The sequence below is a fragment of the Siphateles boraxobius genome, unplaced genomic scaffold (assembly GCF_051911475.1).
Source record: "Siphateles boraxobius isolate OS27281-9 unplaced genomic scaffold, OSU_SipBor_1 7, whole genome shotgun sequence".
In the NCBI taxonomy this organism is placed as follows: Eukaryota; Metazoa; Chordata; class Actinopteri; order Cypriniformes; family Leuciscidae; genus Siphateles; species Siphateles boraxobius.
This window is the reverse complement of record NW_027509197.1, coordinates 18,003,080-18,019,320: the sequence shown is the minus strand read 5'-3', so window position 1 is coordinate 18,019,320 and position 16,241 is coordinate 18,003,080. Positions and strand designations below refer to the sequence as shown.

The window sequence follows — 16,241 nt, the reverse complement described above, 5'->3', positions numbered from 1 at the left end:
TGATAGCAATCACTAAGTGGTTAAGTGGTCTAAATGTATTTAAATTGTGTGTGAAAGGCTTAGGACCATAAAATGTTCTTCCAATCATAGACCTCATTCCGAGGACTACGAGATGTTTTACCTGCCAACGTATGTTTTTATATACCCTCACACACCGTTTGCGCAGACATCACACGTCATCAAGCGTGTGAGTTTTAAATGGCATCAATATAAATTTATAGTTTATAATTTTGTGTCCAGTGGAAGAACTGATTTTATTTATAACTTTTGGTTTTCTAAAGAATCTTTAAGGATAATTATGAGTGTTGTAAGTAACATTTGACACTAAAATCTGAAAATTTTAGGTCAGTAATTTTTTTGTTGTTGATAAATTTAATAATTTTATTCAGCAAGGACAGATTAAATTGATAAAAAGTGACAGTAAATAAATTTATTATGTTACAAAAGTTTTATTTTTCAAATAAATGCTGTTCCCTTTCAAGGGAACTCGAGCTGCGTTGAGACGCGGTGGGAACGCTCTGCGTGATTGCTTTGTGAAGCACGTGTGTAATCAGTCCAATGGAAGAGCGAGACGTCATAGGCGGGTGACGTCATAGACCAGGAAGCTATAAAGCACACCAGAACACTGTGGTGGACCCGAGGAGGCTTTGGTTATGTAGCAGGAAGTACTGACACTTCTGCAAAAGGAGCTGTAGAAGGGGTTACTCCTGCCGGCAGACAGTCAGGGTTTTACAGCCATTACTTCATTGTTCCGAAAGAGGATGAGGGGTTGCGTCCTACTCTAGACCTGCGTCATTTAAACAGGAGGTTTCAGAAACTTAAGTTCAAAGTATGCTTACGCTAAATATGATTGTGTCACAGACTCAGTCCGAGGACTGGTTTGTCACAATAGACTTAAAGGATGCTTACTTATCTATCCATCCTCATCACAGGAGGTTCTTGAGGTTTGCTTTCAGGGGCGAAGCATACCAGTATCGGGTTCTTCCAGTCGGCCTAGGTTATCACCCCGCACCTTTACAATATGCGTGGATGCAGCTCTGGCTCCTCTGAGATTCCAGAGCATTCGCGTATTAAATTATATCGACGAATGGTTCATTTTAGCTCAGTCCGAGCTTTTGGCAGTTCAACATCGAGATGTTGTTCTATCCCACAAAAGGAGATTGGGGTTGCGGCTCAACACCAAAAAGTGTACTCCTCCCAGCTCAGAGGACCAATTTCTAGGTGTAATATGGGATTCGACAACATGCAAGCATGTCTGTCTCCTGCACGTATTTCTGCGTTTCTCAGCCGTAAAGAATGTAAACTAGGTCAGTCATTCACTGCAAAACAGTCTCTGAGACTGTTGGGGCTCATGGTAGTTGCGTCCAACGTAGTTACTTTTTGCCTTCTGTACATGAGCCCCCTGCAGTGTTGGCTCGAGACCAAGGGGTTTTCTCCGAGGAGAAATCCGTTTTCGCATGATCAAGGTCACGTGGCTATGCCTTCGTACCTCGGTCATGTGGAAGAAACCTTGGTTCCTCGCCCAGGGCCCAGTGCTGGGGGCTTCTTGTCGACGCGTCACGCTATCGACGGATGCTTACCTCACAGGATGGGGGGCGGCCATGAGTGGCCGCTCGGTGAAAGGTCTTTTGGTTGGGGCAGTTGTCTGTCTCCTGCACGTATTTCTGCGTTTCTCAGCCGTAAAGAATGTAAACTAGGTCAGTCATTCACTGCAAAACAGTCTCTGAGACTGTTGGGGCTCATGGTAGTTGCGTCCAACGTAGTTACTTTTTGCCTTCTGTACATGAGCCCCCTGCAGTAGTAGCTCAGGACCAAGGAGTTTTCTCCGAGGCGAAATCCATTTTCGCATGATCAAGGTCACTCGGCTATGCCTTTGTGCCTCGGTCATGTGGAAGAACCTTGGTTCCTCGCCCAGGCCCAGTGTTGGGGGCTTCTTGTCGACTCGATAATGCTTTTGACGGATGCTTCCCTCACAAGTCGGGGGCAATCATGAGTGGTCGCTCGGCGAAGGGTCCAGACAACACACTGATGGTCTCGTATATCAGAGCAGATATCGTGTTGAGGCAGGGGCTGTGGCCCGTGGAATTGAGACTTCACCCCGAGGTGGTGGAGCTTCTTAGGGAGAACTTCGGTCAACTCAAGTCGACCTTTCGCATCGTTTGTACAATGCATTGCCCTTTGTGGTTCTCCCTCACGCATCCAGCTCCGCTTGGACTGGACGTGATGTATTAGGTGTGGTTGACGCTACACCTGTACGCATTCCCGATATCTTTGCTCCTGGGAGCTCTGGAGTTATGGATACTGTGGGACCGGCCTCTGAGGGGGCCCAGCTCATAGATTCAGGTCTCTCGACCGAGGTCGTGGAGACCATACTCCAGTCCAGAGCTCCCTCCACGAGAAGACTAAATATGCATTGACATGGAAACTGTTCTCTGCCTGGTGCAGAGAACGCCTTCTGAATCTTGTTTCTGCCCTGCTGGTACAGTACTTGATTTCTGTAATAAATGTTTCTTTGCTGGGTTATCTCTGAGGAGAGATCCTTAATTTCGTCTTCTCCGTGGTACATGAGGCTGAGGCCTGCACGTACATGGATTTGCACCTGGTTTGGTGGTAGTATTTCTTCACCCCAGGTCGGGTTGTATTTCTTAGTTCCCTACTAAATGTGCTGGTCATTTGTGCTCCAGGCCTTCTGTCCTCCACCTTTAATACCCCAGATCAGGAAAAACTTAATCTGTTATGCCCTGTCCGGGCTTTGGATGCGTATGTCCACAGAGCTGCTCAGTGGCGTATATCAGAACAATTATTTGTCTGCTTCGGGTAACTTAAGATAGGTTGCCCTGCATCTAAACAGATAATGAGCAAGTGGGTAGTTGAGGCTATCTTTTTTTTTTGTTGAGGCTATCTTGTTTTCTGGTGTGCTTTATAGCTTCCTGGTCTATGACGTCACCCGCCTATGACGTCTCGCTCTTCCATTGGACTGATTATACATGTGCTTCACGACGCAATCACGCAGAGCGTTCCCACCGCGTCTCAACGCAGCGTCTCGTTCCCTCTCAGGGAACCAGGGTTAGATACGTAACCTGAGACGTTCTTTGAACATTTTATTCATTACAGAATCCTGAAAAAAACGTTCCCATTTCAGTTTCCACAAAAAAGAAAAATTGTAGAACAACTGTTCCCTTTCGTTGTCACTCCGAGTTACGTCGGATGACGACGAATGGGGTTTCGCTTAGAACACCTATCGACTTCGAGTATTACAAAACGAGCCAATGGCAAAGAAATGCCATGGGTCTGCGGAATTTGCATGGAGTAACTCCGCCCCACCTCGTGGGTATAAAAGGAGGAAGCCGGCAACAAGCAGATATGTTTTCGCTTCGGAGCCAAGAGTATTTCTTCACTCCACAGTCATCTCTGACTTCGCTCTACGAGACGAGCTTCTCTCTCCGGTGTTGGTGTGACGGCGATCTGCAGCAAGCTCACAGTGCCTGCTGATCTGTGCAGTAATCTGCCAGTGTGTGTGTGTCTCCCTGTGCGCTTCAACATCGTGGAGTTTTTTTCTCTCCTCTCATAAAAGAGCTCGCACGCGGCACGTCTTTTTAAAGACGGCTCGCCCGTGCATTTCTGGTTGCAGCGGACTGGTATCGGACTCTGATGGGCACGAGCGCTGTCTAGTGTGTTTGATCATGCTTGAACAGCGCTCGTGGGTGACTCATGTTCTCGCAAGGGAACGTGATCATCGCGTCATATATAGGTCGAGACTCGGTGAACTCGCAAGAGTGAGAGTCCCCTCATCCACCCCCCGATCTTCGGCTGGTGGCCAGGGTGACCTGAGGGTTACGGTCTGGAACAAGGCGCCGACTATGTGTCCGTAACCCCAGCCCCCCTCTTCAATGACGGTGCCCGCTAGTGAACTGCTGATTCCCGCGAGTCTACCCTCTGGTGGCCCGAGTGTTTCAGTTGAAGCTACAGAGGAAGATGCCATGTCTGTTGCAGCATCACTAGGTGGGCTTGAGTCTTCTGGAAGTGAGGGCTCGTCACAGCTGCCACCTTCCGGTGTGCATACGGCTGTGCCTGAGTCTGATCCGGAGATGACGGCCATGCTTTCCTGGGACGATTGGTTTTGGGTAAGGCCGCCGACCCTCGTCCGCGGCAAACCCCAATACCTCTCTTCCCGGACGTGCATGATGAGATCTCGAAGTCCTAGAAGACCCCCTTGTCTTCTCAGGACCGCTCGCTGATCTCATCCGCCTTTCATCCCCTCGATGGGGCCGCTGCCCTTGGGTACACTGGGGTTCCCCCGGCTGAACGCTCTGTTGCGATGCTATGTGTCCTCAGAGTGCTTCTTCTCGGCGCAATCCTAAGCACCCGCCCGTGGCCTGTAGTTTTTCGTCTACGCTTGTGGCGAGATCCTATAGTGCCACGGGACTGGCAGCCGCCTCACTGCATGCCATGGTCATTCTGCTGGTCCACCTGACCCAGATGCTCATGGACCTGCACGAGGGCGGGACTGACCCAGGGCTCTTCACTGAGCTGCGCGCCGTCGCTGACCTTGCTCTCCGAGCGACGAAAGTGGCCGTACGCTCCCTGGGTCAGGTGATGCTCACCATTCTGTGGCTGAACCTGTCTGATGTGCTGGATGTCGCGCGGACCCGTCTGTCCGACATTCCCGTATCCCAAGTCGGCCTCTCCGGCGGTGAGGTTGAGGGCTTGACCAACAGGTCTCAGCCGCTCATGAGCAGACTGACGTTGATTCTGTCCCGACGGCCCCGCCGTCCGCCCAGATCCCTCGGTCTGCCCACCGCCGAAGGCGCCCTCCCACGGCTCCCACCCCGCCCGTTCACCCGGGCCGGCTCCGGGGGCCGCGGGCGGACGCCACAGCCCCTCTCCAGCCCCGCCCCCCGCTACACGCCGGGTTAAGCGGCGCTCCTGAGACGGGCTCCTCGGGGGTGGAGCAGACTGAGGTTGACTCTGTCCCGACGGCCCCGCCGTCCGCTCAGATCCCTCGGTCTGCCCACCGCCGAGGGCGCCCCCCCGCGGCTCCCACCCCGCCCGCTCAGCCGGGCCGGCTCTGGAGGCTGCGGTCGGACGCCAAAACAGTCCTCTACAGCCCCGCCCCCCGCTACACGCCGGGTTAAGCGGCGCTCTTGGGATGGGCTCCTCAGAGATGGGACTCAGTTCTTTCCAGGAGCTGGTAGCAGGACCACTCCTTTCCCCGGGTGAGGGCCGGGGAAGAATCCTTATTCTCCAAAGAACTGACTCTCCCGTCTCTGAGCACAGAGAGTTCGGACGTCACAGAGCGCCGCCCACATGCCGTGCTCTCCTCGTCCCCCTCTGTCCCGGAGGTGGTTGACACGGCGTGCCGTCCACGACCGCTTCGCCCCTGTCCCCCTCTGTCTCCAGACCCTTGACAGAGCAGGCCCCCGTGGAACGCTGGTCCTTCCCTGGCCTCCTCTGTCAGGGTGCGGTTTGACCTTGCCCCCACACCGGGCCGCTATGCCGTCCACGTCTGGGCCGGTCATTCCGCTTCGCTGCACCACCGGGGGGACGTCTGTGGTTCTCGACGCCGCTGGCACAGTTGGGAGCCTGCCTAGAGCTTCCCTATCTGTTCCGCTGGGTCGCGCGAACCATCGGCTCGGCTATGCGATTCAGTTCGCACGGTCTCCTCCCCACTTCAGGGGAGTCCGCTCCACTTTGGTCGATGGCTATGCCCTATCATGAGAGCGGAGGTTGCTACCCAACTGGCGAAGGGTGCGATTGAGACTGTCCCTCCAGCCGAAAGGAGGTCCGGGTGTACAGCCTCTACCTCATTGTCCCGGAGAAGTCTGGTGAGTTACGGCCAATCCTGGTCCGAACCGCTCCCTTCACAGGCTGCCGTTCAAGATGCTCCTGGCCAAACGCATTTCTGGATGTGTGTGGCCACAGGATTGGTTTGCAGCGATCGACCTGAAGGACGCCTACTTTTATGTCTCCGTTCTCCTTCGACTCAGACCATACCTACGGTTTGCTGTCAGGGCACGCACATATCAGTACGCTGTTTTCCCATTCGGGCTAGCCCTGTCTCTTCGCGCCTTCACAAGTTTGTTGAGGCTGCCTTTGTTCCTCCATGGGAACACGGGGTTCGCATCCTGAACAATCTCGGTGACTGGCTGTCTTAAGCTCACTCCTGAGACCAGGTTTGCGAATACAGGGACCCAGTGCTACGGCACCTAGCTCGTCTGGGCCTTCGGGTCAACCGGGGAAGGAGTAAACTTTGCCCCGTGCAGAGGAGCTCTTTCTCGGTTTGGACTTGGTCGCCTTCTCCACTCAGCCATTGCTGACTTGCCTGAGACTATCAAGCGCAAGAGTGCGGTTCCACTGAAGTTTCTTCAGAGGCTCCTGGGGCATATGGCATCTGCAGCCGCGGTTCGCCGCTCAGATTGCTTCATATGAGACCGCTTCAACTTTGGCTCCGTGACTGAGTCCCGAGGTGGGCATGGCAACACGGCACCCTCCGAGTACCAGTTACTCCGACCTGCCGTCAGACCTTCACCCCGTGGTCGAACCTCAGTTTTCTACGGGCCGGAGTGCCCCTGGAACGAGCTTTGCGGCATGTTGTTGTAACGACAGATGCCTCCTCCACGGGCTGGGGTGCCATGTGCAATGGACGTGCTGCCGCGGGCTCCTGGACAGGACCCCGACGCCTCTGGCACGTCAATTGCCTCGAGTTGCTGGCCGTACGTCTTGCTTTGTGCCGCTTCCGGGCCGTGCTCAAGAACCAACACGTACTAGTCCGTTCAGACAATACCGCCACTGTAGCGTACATCAACCATCAAGGTGGTCTACGCTCCCGCCGTATGTCGCAACTCGCCCGCCACCTCCTCATATGGAGTCAGAAGCATCTGAGGTCGCTTCATGCCATTTATATCCCCGGAGCCCTGAACTGTGCAGCCAGCGAGCTCTCACGGCTTCAGCCCCTCCCGGGAGATTGGCGACTCCATCCCCAGTCGGTTCAGCTGATTTGGGACCAGTTCGGGGACGCACAGTTAGATCTGTTTGCCTCTCACGACTCGACCCATTGCGACCTGTATTATTCCCTGACCGAGGGCACGTTCGGCACGGATGCACTGGCGCACAGCTGGCCGCGGGGCCGCAAATATGCGTTTCCCCCAGTGAGCCTTCTTGCGCAGACCCTGCGCAAGGTCAGGGAGGACGAGGAGCAGGTCATTCTGGTCGCGCCATACTGGCCCGCCCGGACCTGGTTCTCCGAACTAGTACTCCTCGCGACATCACCTCCTTGGCCGATTCCCCTGAGGAAGGACCTCCTTTCTCAGGGACGGGGCACCCTATGGCACCCTCGTCCCGATCTCTGGAACCTCCACGTGTGGCTCCTGGACGGGACGAGGCAGGTTTGAGTACCCTACCACCAGCGGTGGCGGCTACCATCACTTCCGCTAGAGCGTCGTCCACGAGACACGTCTATGCGTTGAAGTGGAACCTCTTCGTCAACTGGTGCTCTTCTCACCGAGAAGACCCCCGGAGATGTTCGATTAGTGTCGCGCTTTCCTTCCTTCAAGATAGGCTGGAGCGAGGGCTGTCTCCCTCCACCCTGAAAGTCTATGTTGCCGCTATTGCCGCACACCATGACCTGATCGAAGGTAAGTCTGTTGGAAGGCACGACCTGGTCATCAGGTTCCTGAGAGGAGCGAGGAGACTGAATCCTCCTCGCCCTCCTCTCGTTCCCTCTTGGGACCTCTCAGTGGTTCTAACTGCCCTGCGGAGTGCTCCCTTTGAGCCGTTGCAATCAGTGGAGCTTAAGTTCCTGTCTATGAAGACAGCGCTCCTGGTTGCATTGGCCTCCATCAAGAGGGTGGGGGACCTGCACGCATTCTCCGTTGACGAAGCGTGCCTGGAATTTGGGCCGGCTTACTCTCACGTGATCCTGAGACCCCGGCCTGGATATGTGCCCAAGGTTCCTACCACTCCCTTCCGGGACCAGGTGGTGAACCTGCAAGCCCGGAGGAGGCAGACCCAGCCTTGGCACTGCTCTGTCCACTACGCGCCCTCCGCGCCTATGTAGACAGGACGCAGTGTTTCAGGACCTCAGACCAACTCTTTGTCTGTTATGGTGGGAAGCTGAAGGGAAAGGCTCTCTCCAAGCAAAGGTTGTCTCACTGGATAGTGGACGCCATTGCTTTGGCATACCAGCAGCAAGGTCGACCGTGCCCCCTTGGTGTGACTGCCCACTCCACCCGGAGTGTGGCGTCCTCTTGGGCTCTAGCGCATGGCGCCTCGCTAACAGACATCTGCAGAGCTGCAGGCTGGGCGACACCTAACACATTCGCCAGATTCTACAATCTCCGAGTGGAGCCAGTGTCCTCTCATGTACTCGCTTCAACCGGCTAGTACTGGACCCGCTCAGGTGTCTTCGCTTGCCCGCCATTCCACTCCACGGACTGGATACGTGCGATATTCTCCTCAGGTGAGCTTCCCCGAAAGCCCTGAGTTCCTCCAGCACTCCTGACGTTGGCGCCAGTGTCTATTGCCTGTGCGTCGGCTAGGTGCCTCCCGTGTGCATGGTCCCTCCCCTGAGCGACCCCCACATGTGTATATCCACTGTAAGCCTCTTGAGCATGTGTCTTTCCCTTGGCAAGCCACCTTGCCACCCCTGGGGTTGAAATATTCCACCTGCGGCTGGACACCCCAGTGTTCTCCATGTCTCCTTCGGGTCACATGTGTATTCTCTAAGTCCCCCCCTCTGGGTTGGCAATAATTGCATATTTCCTCTAAGCTATGGGATATGCTCCCCAGTGTACCTTGGTATTCCTGTGCTAAATAGGAGTCCTTCATCCGTGCCAGTCTCACGACAAGGATCTCAGATTTACGCAGGGCACTGGAAGACAGCAGAGAAGGTGGCGTGATTAGACTGGTAACCCCATTCGTCGTCATCCGACGTAACTCGGAGTGACAACGAAAGGGAAAGTCTCGGTTACGTATGTAACTTTGGAATGGAAACGGATATGAGTATAGAGAGTACTTCACAAAAGACTAGTTCAGGTTCTGCAGTTAGCAAAGCCATTGAACTCCAAGCTTGTGTCTGTGGCTGGAGCAAGGCGACAACGGTCAGGGGTTTGAAGATTCATCAAGGGAAAATGAAATGCTTGAGGGAGAAGGGACAAGGGCCTCGCATTGATCAGTACTTCTTACGAAGTCAGTCAAGTCAGTCGAATGAAATCCAGCGACAGGAAGCAAACCACAGTTCGCAGGATATCAGCACCCCTGTCATAGAGGAGAGGAGGGTTTGCACAGTTAGTGATGAACACATTGATTCTTGTGAACCCGGTCAGACTAACCAGCATAAGAGAGAAAAGAACCTCAACGGGCATAGGCCTGGAGTTAGATGGCCAAGAGCTTGTGAGAAAACCGCATTGGACACGGTAAACACAGATCTATGCTTTGCATTAGAAAGATTAACTGGTACAGTTGAAAAGAAGCTGGATAAATTTGGGGACATCATTTACGCATATGGAAGTGAGAGGTTTGGTGTGAAAAAAGGAAGGAAAAAGTACAAACTACTCCTGGATTGTCTAGACGGCAGCAGAAAATTGAAGGGTTAGTTAGAGAAAGGAGACAGCTGAGGAAGCAATGGAAAAGAGCGGAACAAAGTCAGAAGGAGGGACTCAATCTCTTACAAAGGGCCATAAAAGATAAGCTTGCAACATTACGCAGAGCTGAGCGCCTACGGAAACGCTACAAAAAGAAGGAACGTGCGAGGGCTAATTTCTATAAAGATCCATTCAAATTCGCAAAGAAGTTATTCACCAGTGAGAAGAATGGCACTTTAAAAGCATCTAGGGTTGAGCTAGAGAGATATTTGGAGGAAACACATACAGATGCAAAAAGGCATAAGCCTATGTCTATTCCGTCAGACATCCCACCTGTCAATCCACCAGAATACCAAATGGAGGTCTGTGCACCTAAGTGGAAAGAGATAGAGCAGATTGTGAGAAAGGCAAGGGCTTCATCATCTCCAGGGCCTAATGGAGTTCCGTACAGAGTGTACAAGAGTGCTTCAGGAGTTCTACGAATTCTGTGGAAATTGATAAAAGTGGCTTGGGAAAAGCAGGTTGTACCTAGAGCATGGCGCAGAGCAGGGGGAGTCTTTATACCCAAAGAAAAAGATGCTACAAGCATCAGTCAGTTTCGCCCTATTTCACTATTAAACGTCGAAGGAAAGATTTTCTTCAGCATTATTGCTCAGAGATTGTCAACCTACCTATTAAAGAATGGCTTCATTGACACTTCAGTTCAAAAAGCGGGCATTCCAGGATTCTCAGGATGCTTAGAACACATCAGTGTTATCTGGCAACGAATTCAATCAGCTAAAAAGGAGAGGAAGGAGCTCCACGTGACATTCCTGGATTTGGCTAATGCATATGGTTCAGTGCCACATGAGCTTCTTTGGGCATCATTTGATTTTTTCAGGGTACCGATGTCGATAACAAATTTAGTGAAAGCCTATTTTGGAGATTTGCAATTTAGTTTCTCAACTCCAGAATTCAGCACTACATGGCAATGCTTAGAGGTTGGAATAATGGCAGGATGCACCATTTCTCCACTGGCTTTTACCATGGCAATGGAAGTAATCATTAGGGCATCAAAATGGGTAGTAGGAGGAGAGCGCTTGGCTTCTGGGAAGCGACTACCACCAATCAGAGCATACATGGATGACATGACAACCATGACTACAACGGTAGCCTGCACTAATCGGTTATTGGGGAAGTTAACAGATAATATTGAATGGGCACGAATGCAATTTAAGCCCTCTAAATCAAGGAGCATCTCCATAATTAAAGGCAAGGTAGTAGATAAAACATTGTTCATTAATGGTGAGGCAATACCAACAGTTTCTCAGAAGCCAGTGAAGAGTCTAGGGAGATGGTACGATGGGGATCTAAAGGACACAGTTAGAGTGGGAGAAGTTAGACGACAAGCAGTGGAAGGGTTGAAGAGCATAAACAGTTGTGCTCTACCAGGCAAACTGAAACTCTGGTGCTTTCAGTTTGGTCTACTGCCAAGGTTGCTGTGGCCACTGACTGTGTATGAGGTTTCTTTGACAACAGTGGATAAGCTGGAAGCGTTAATAAGTTCATACATGTAGGAAATGGTTGGGAGTTCCACGCTGCCTCAGCAGAGTGGGACTTTATAGTAAAGGAGTATTGCAGCTGCCAGTCTCTGCTTTAACCGAGGAGTTTAAGTGTGCCAAGGTCAGACTGGAAATGACTTTAGCAGAGTCACGCGACAAATGTGTAAGGGAGACAGCCCCTGTGGTAAAAACTGGTAGAAAGTGGTCAGCAAAGAAATCTGTAGTAGAGGCAAAGGCTGACCTTCAAATTGGGGATATCGTGGGACAGGTACAGCATGGAAGAGGGGGTTTTGTGCTCAGTTTAGCTCCTCCTAAATGGCACAAGGCAGGCCCAGCCCAAAGGAGGAAGCTGGTAGTCAACGAGGTGCGAAAGCAGGAGGAGAGGATGAGATGTATAAAGGCCATTTCCCAGGCCAAGCAGGGAGAGTGGATGAGATGGGAGAGTGTGGAACAACGCAAAATGGGCTGGCAAGACCTTTGGTCAATGGAAGAGAGTAGGATCAGTTTCCTTATTAGGTCAACATATGATGTTCTCCCATCACCGCAGAACCTAAACCTCTGGGTAGGAGAGGATCCATCTTGTCCTTTGTGTTCATCACCTGCCACATTAAGGCACATTTTGACAGGATGTAAGGTGGCTCTTAGCCAGGGTCGGTTTACTTGGCGCCATGACCAAGTATTGCGATGTTTGGCTTTAGCATTGGAAGGCAAGCGTAGTATGACCAATAAATTGCCGCCTGTTCTAGCAAAATATTACACGCAGAAGACAATATTCCTCCGCCCAGGCGAGCAACCACCAAGAAAAGGTGCTAACACCAATTCTCGCCCAGGACAACTGGAAGCTGCTAGGGACTGGAAGATGCTGGTTGATCTTGATCAACGGCTTATTTTTCCACCTGAGGTTGCCACCACTAACCTACGACCAGATATTGTTTTGTGGTCTGGATCAGCACGCATTGTTCAACTGATAGAGTTAACAGTGCCATGGGAGGATGCGGTAGATGAGGCATATGAGAGGAAGAAACTGCGGTATGCTCATCTGGCCACTGAAGCAGAACAGCGAGGATGGAGAGTCCAGGTTTATCCAGTGGAAGTGGGTTGTCGTGGTTTTGTGGCACACTCTACAACCCGGTTCCTCAGAGACGTCGGATTCAGTGGCCAAGAGTTGCGTCGTACAGTAAAGAACTTATCTGAAGCAGCAGAAAGGAGCAGCAACTGGCTGTGGTTGAGACGGAAAAATTCTAGCTGGCTGTGTACAGGCCGCCATGCTACGGTTTCGTAGAATTCTTGAAAACTTGAAAGGTCTGTTGGTTTATTTGTATAGGTTGTATAGTATTTACAGTCATTACGTTCCTGTGTATATTGCGTGAATGACGGGTGGTTGGGCAGATATTGTGTTTTGCGGTAGGTGGTATGCCATACGGAACCGTTGCCACTGAAACTGCATATTAACGCACCAGTGGGGCTCGACAGCCTTAGTCAAACGGGTTGGCGCGTATGGTTGGGTTGCGGAGAGATTGTGAGATTGTGGTTAGGTCTCAGCAGCAACTGTTGGTTTTTTTGTATAGGTTGTATAGTATTTACAGTCATTACGTTCCTGTATATATTGCGTGAATGACGGGTGGTTGGGCAGATATTGTGTTTTGTGGTAGGTGGTATGCCATACGGAACCGTTGCCACTGAAACTGCATATTAACGCACCAGTGGGGCTCGACAGCCTTAGTCAAACGGGTTGGCGCGTATGGTTGGGTTGCGGTGAGATTGTGGTTAGGTCTCAGCAGCAACTGTTGGTTTATTTGTATAGGTTGTATAGTATTCACAGTCATTACGTTCCTGTGTATATTGCGTGGATGACGGGTGGTTGGGCAGATATTGTGTTTTGTGGTAGGTGCTATGCCATACGGAACCGTTGCCACTGAAACTGCATATTAACGCACCAGTGGGGCTCGACAGCCTTAGTCAAACGGGTTGGCGCGTATGGTTGGGTTGCGGAGAGATTGTGAGATTGTGGTTAGGTCTCAGCAGCAAGAGGGAAGTAGAGGTCAGTAAGCTGGGCTGAGTTGAGTGGGGGACGGAGGGGGTGACTCTGGGACGCCAGAGTCACTGTCGAGCCCTCTTGAGGTGTCGTGGGCTAGTCGACGAAACACTGAGGACGGAAGGTCCCCACCTGAAGACCCTAGAGATGTTCCCTACTCCGCTCAATCCAGAGGGTTGTTATGGGGGGACCGCACTGTGGTTGCAGCCGTTGTGTGTGCTGACGCGCAATACACTGTATTAACACCAGACAGAAAATTCACGTCACCAGATGGAAAGAATGGATGGAGAAGCATAGGTTACTGTAAAGCTACGTCTTAGTTGGTGATTATCTTGGCGAAAGCCGAGTACAAATCAGCATGAAGTTTTAACATCTACTCTCGTGTAATGGAAATCATGTAACCCTCGTTCCCTGAGTAGGGAACGGAGACGTTACGTCTGCCTGCCATTTTCCACTGTACTGCGGGGATCGCCTGAGCTCAGTCTTGGCGAAGAAACATATCTGCTTGTTGCCGGCTTCCTCCTTTTATACCCACGAGGTGGGGCGGAGTTACGCCATGCAAATTCCGCAGACCCATGGCATTTCTTTGCCATTGGCTCGTTTTGTAATACTCGAAGTCGATAGGTTTTCTAAGCGAAACCCCATTCGTCGTCATCCGACGTAACGTCTCCGTTCCCTACTCAGGGAACGAGGGTTACATACGTAACCGAGACGTTTTCAACACTGATAATTTATTATGAATAACCTTTTAATTATATTAAAATAGAAAACATTTTAAAAAACAGTTTTTAAATTGCAATACTATTTCACAATACTATTGTTTTACTGTATTTTTGTTTTTCAATTAAATTTAGCCTGGTGAGCATAAGAGACCTAGCCTGGTAATACCAGACTCTGCTACTTCACTTTGCTTCGTACACAGAGTCTGGGATAGCATAATAGAGAAGTGTTTTCTCTCTCGCTAGGGGGCGCGTACTGAAGTTTAAAATCATTGGTTACCCGTAAGCCAATCAGATAAGTTTGTTTATGACGTATGTTATGCGCCGACACAGCCGCATCGAACCACAGACATTATGCATCGAACTCAAATCTATGATCGAACTTCCACTGTAAACACTTGATGATGCGAGCGAAATACCCGAGTGAACATGGCTGTAAACGACTTTTTTGATCTGTGAGTGATGTAATAGAATGACTGCTGCGCTTGACAGGGCACAAACGAGCAGAGAGAGAGAGAGAGAGAGAGAGAGAGAGAGCCCCGGCCGCGCGCACGCACTCCCACGTCTACAAACAACAAGAGCGCTGTCTTGCTCTCTCTCCCTCGCGCATATTCATAAAAATCAATCGACAAGATAGTAAGAGGTCGGAAGACCGCGGTTTCACGTGGAGCATTTGGAGATTTTTAGAGATTATAGACTCTAGGAACAACATCTCAATGAACAACATCTCAACTATAAAGGCCTGTCTCATATAAGTTAGACGCCTATCTCAAGTACAAGCCATGCAGTTCGACGATTTGGGCAAATAAAAGCCCGGGCTATTATTTGAAGTTTTACGGTATTTAAGACCTGGAAAAGAAAAGAGACACTGACCTGTCAAAAGGCTCCCCAGTTTCTCGCTGACGATCGGTAATAGTTGATAAATTAAACTTTTCCCAAAGGGAGAAGGGCCACAACATCACCTCCATTCAAAATGTTTAATACACACTCTTCGTGTTCGGGCTTCAGTTTGCTAATGCCGGGAATATTCTCCACAACAGAGCGAATTGCATCCGCGTCTCCATATCAGCGGTCGTTTTCGATTTCCCTGACCTAATCTTAAACACGGCGCTTACCGACTACGTCACGGCTTTCAGCCCGCCCTCTGTTCGTTGATTGGCCAGGCTGTTTTCAGGCCGGTGGAAAACAGAAAGATAGGCTGCTATCTCAGACTGACTACAGGAGCGAAATGAAATTAGCGGAAGTAGGAAGTCTGACGTAGTCAGGCTATAAGAGACCTTTTTCTAAAAAAAAAAATTTTTTTTTTTTACAAAATCTTACCGATCCCAAACATTTGTACATAAGTGCATATCCCCTTCATCTTCTACAGATCTATAACTAAAGAACCCACCATCCAATGTTGGCATTTATCTTGTTTACTCAAAAGAAACTTAACAAGCAGACAAGAGGAATCCCCCATTCTCCAAACAGGAGGCCTGTAGACCTTGGGACAGCAGAGGTCATGCGGCTCAGGGTCGATGAGGCCTTGATTCCAGTATGCAGTAATGAGAAGAAGTGCAGAACGCAGCACTGAGCTTGTTAGTGGCCACAACCTTGATTACAAATGAACTTCCTCCTGTTCTAATTAGGGCTCTGCCAATAGCTCAGACAGCACAACCGGAGGCCTTATTAATAACAAAGAACAGCTATGATATGTTCAAGTTTCCAAGGTGCCATGAATAAAATAAAATAAAATAAAAATCCAATGGATATTTTGTTGGTAGACAGATGTAAAACAGCAAAAGAAATATGGATGAGGCATATGTTCAACTCTGAGGAAAACTGCACCTGTCACGAATGCCACATAAGTCAAACTGCAGCTGACTGTAGCTTCCTAGATGGCCTTGCTGGACTGACAGAAGATCGACAGGTTGGTTGTTGACAAGGATGAGCCGGACGCAGCCTTGAAAGGCCATCGTGGGATTCAAGCAGCTGGATTTGTTTTGGGATACAGGACATCCTGAAAGAATAGATGAAAATATATATGTAGGTGTAAAATATGTCATTTATATCTTCACAATTTTACACATTATATTCTAAGGTTTTAATGTATGCCAACAAAATGCAGAAAGGCAAAATTAGTGCCATTATGAGTATTGCTATATATCATTATACAGTATTTATATCTATCTATATCTATACTATTGAATACATAAAAGAATATTTAATTTAATACATAATTACATCTAGCATAATTCATCTTTAGCTCTAGCTAAAATGTTATTGTTAACTAAAACTAAAATTATTTAAAAATAATTGTTTCTGGAAATTGATATGAAGCTGAAATAAAATACAAAAATATTAGATTAAAAGAAATGCTGCCTTG

General features: G+C 50.0%; 1 protein-coding gene across 1 annotated transcript in view; it reads right to left on the bottom strand.

Annotated features, from left to right (window-relative positions):
- Positions 1-16,241, bottom strand: part of cntnap5a (contactin associated protein family member 5a) — a 158,753-nt gene that overhangs the window by 64,515 nt on the left and 77,997 nt on the right. Inside the window, exon 10 of the mRNA XM_077216325.1 lies at positions 15,704-15,875. Coding sequence (XP_077072440.1) covers positions 15,704-15,875 — 172 coding nt within the window. The remainder of the gene's footprint in view (positions 1-15,703; positions 15,876-16,241) is intronic.